At 45.7% G+C, this 755-nt stretch overlaps 1 protein-coding gene across 1 annotated transcript in view; it reads right to left on the reverse strand.

The window, feature by feature from the left end:
- The window catches only part of LOC119586284, a 39,493-nt gene that overhangs the window by 5,841 nt on the left and 32,897 nt on the right, over positions 1–755 (reverse strand). Inside the window, exon 3 of the mRNA XM_037934990.1 lies at positions 289–533. Within this exon, the coding sequence (XP_037790918.1) occupies positions 289–533 (245 nt within the window). The remainder of the gene's footprint in view (positions 1–288; positions 534–755) is intronic.

The raw sequence follows: 755 nt of genomic DNA on the forward strand, positions 1-755 counted from the left end.
ATACAGTACAAGTTTCTCAATACTGTTTAGGCAGATACTATTTTAGTATTTTTGACGTTTATTCTTAAAAATAAGGCTGTCAACTCCTGAAAAGGAAATGTTTACCCAACTTCTGAAAAGACATTCTTAGATTAATCAGCCACTTCTATGACGTAATTATATGCCATTAACATGCATTCAGGAATAATTGTGATCAGAAAGGCTTTAAAACTGTTCATTTCATAATATCGCAATGTTTTCACTTTAAACATCATGCTTATCACTGTGTTCGCCAATTTTTCAACTTACGAGAATTTGTTGCTGCCAGAGTTCTCGATCGTAACGTAGTTGCAGGCGGGGTCGTAGAAGTGTCCCTTGGAGTAGATCACGCCGGGGAACACTCTGTCGAACTCCAGGTGGACGGTCATGCCGGAGCGGGAGCACTTGACGTCGAGGTCCTGCAGCTGCGGCATCATCCCCGCCGGGTTCGGGATCAGCAGAGCTCTGCTTCCGCCGACGCGCCCAGGGATGTCTGCCTCCTCCGACCACCGCACCTGCGAGAGGGAAGCACAGGCGGGTTACGAGAAGGTTGCGCTGTGCTAGGGGGTCCAGGGTGATGCGTGACAAGCTCGCTTCGTACGCTGTCTTGGTATTACTAAATGAAATGTATTCGTGTTTTGATATGTGGTGGACGGACCACATTTTACGCTATTTGCACAGGCTTCCAAAAATAGGATGCAGAGAATTACACACCCATAAAAATTTTAATGCATAAC

Source organism: Penaeus monodon, chromosome 21, assembly GCF_015228065.2.
Source record: "Penaeus monodon isolate SGIC_2016 chromosome 21, NSTDA_Pmon_1, whole genome shotgun sequence".
Taxonomy (NCBI): domain Eukaryota; kingdom Metazoa; phylum Arthropoda; class Malacostraca; order Decapoda; family Penaeidae; genus Penaeus; species Penaeus monodon.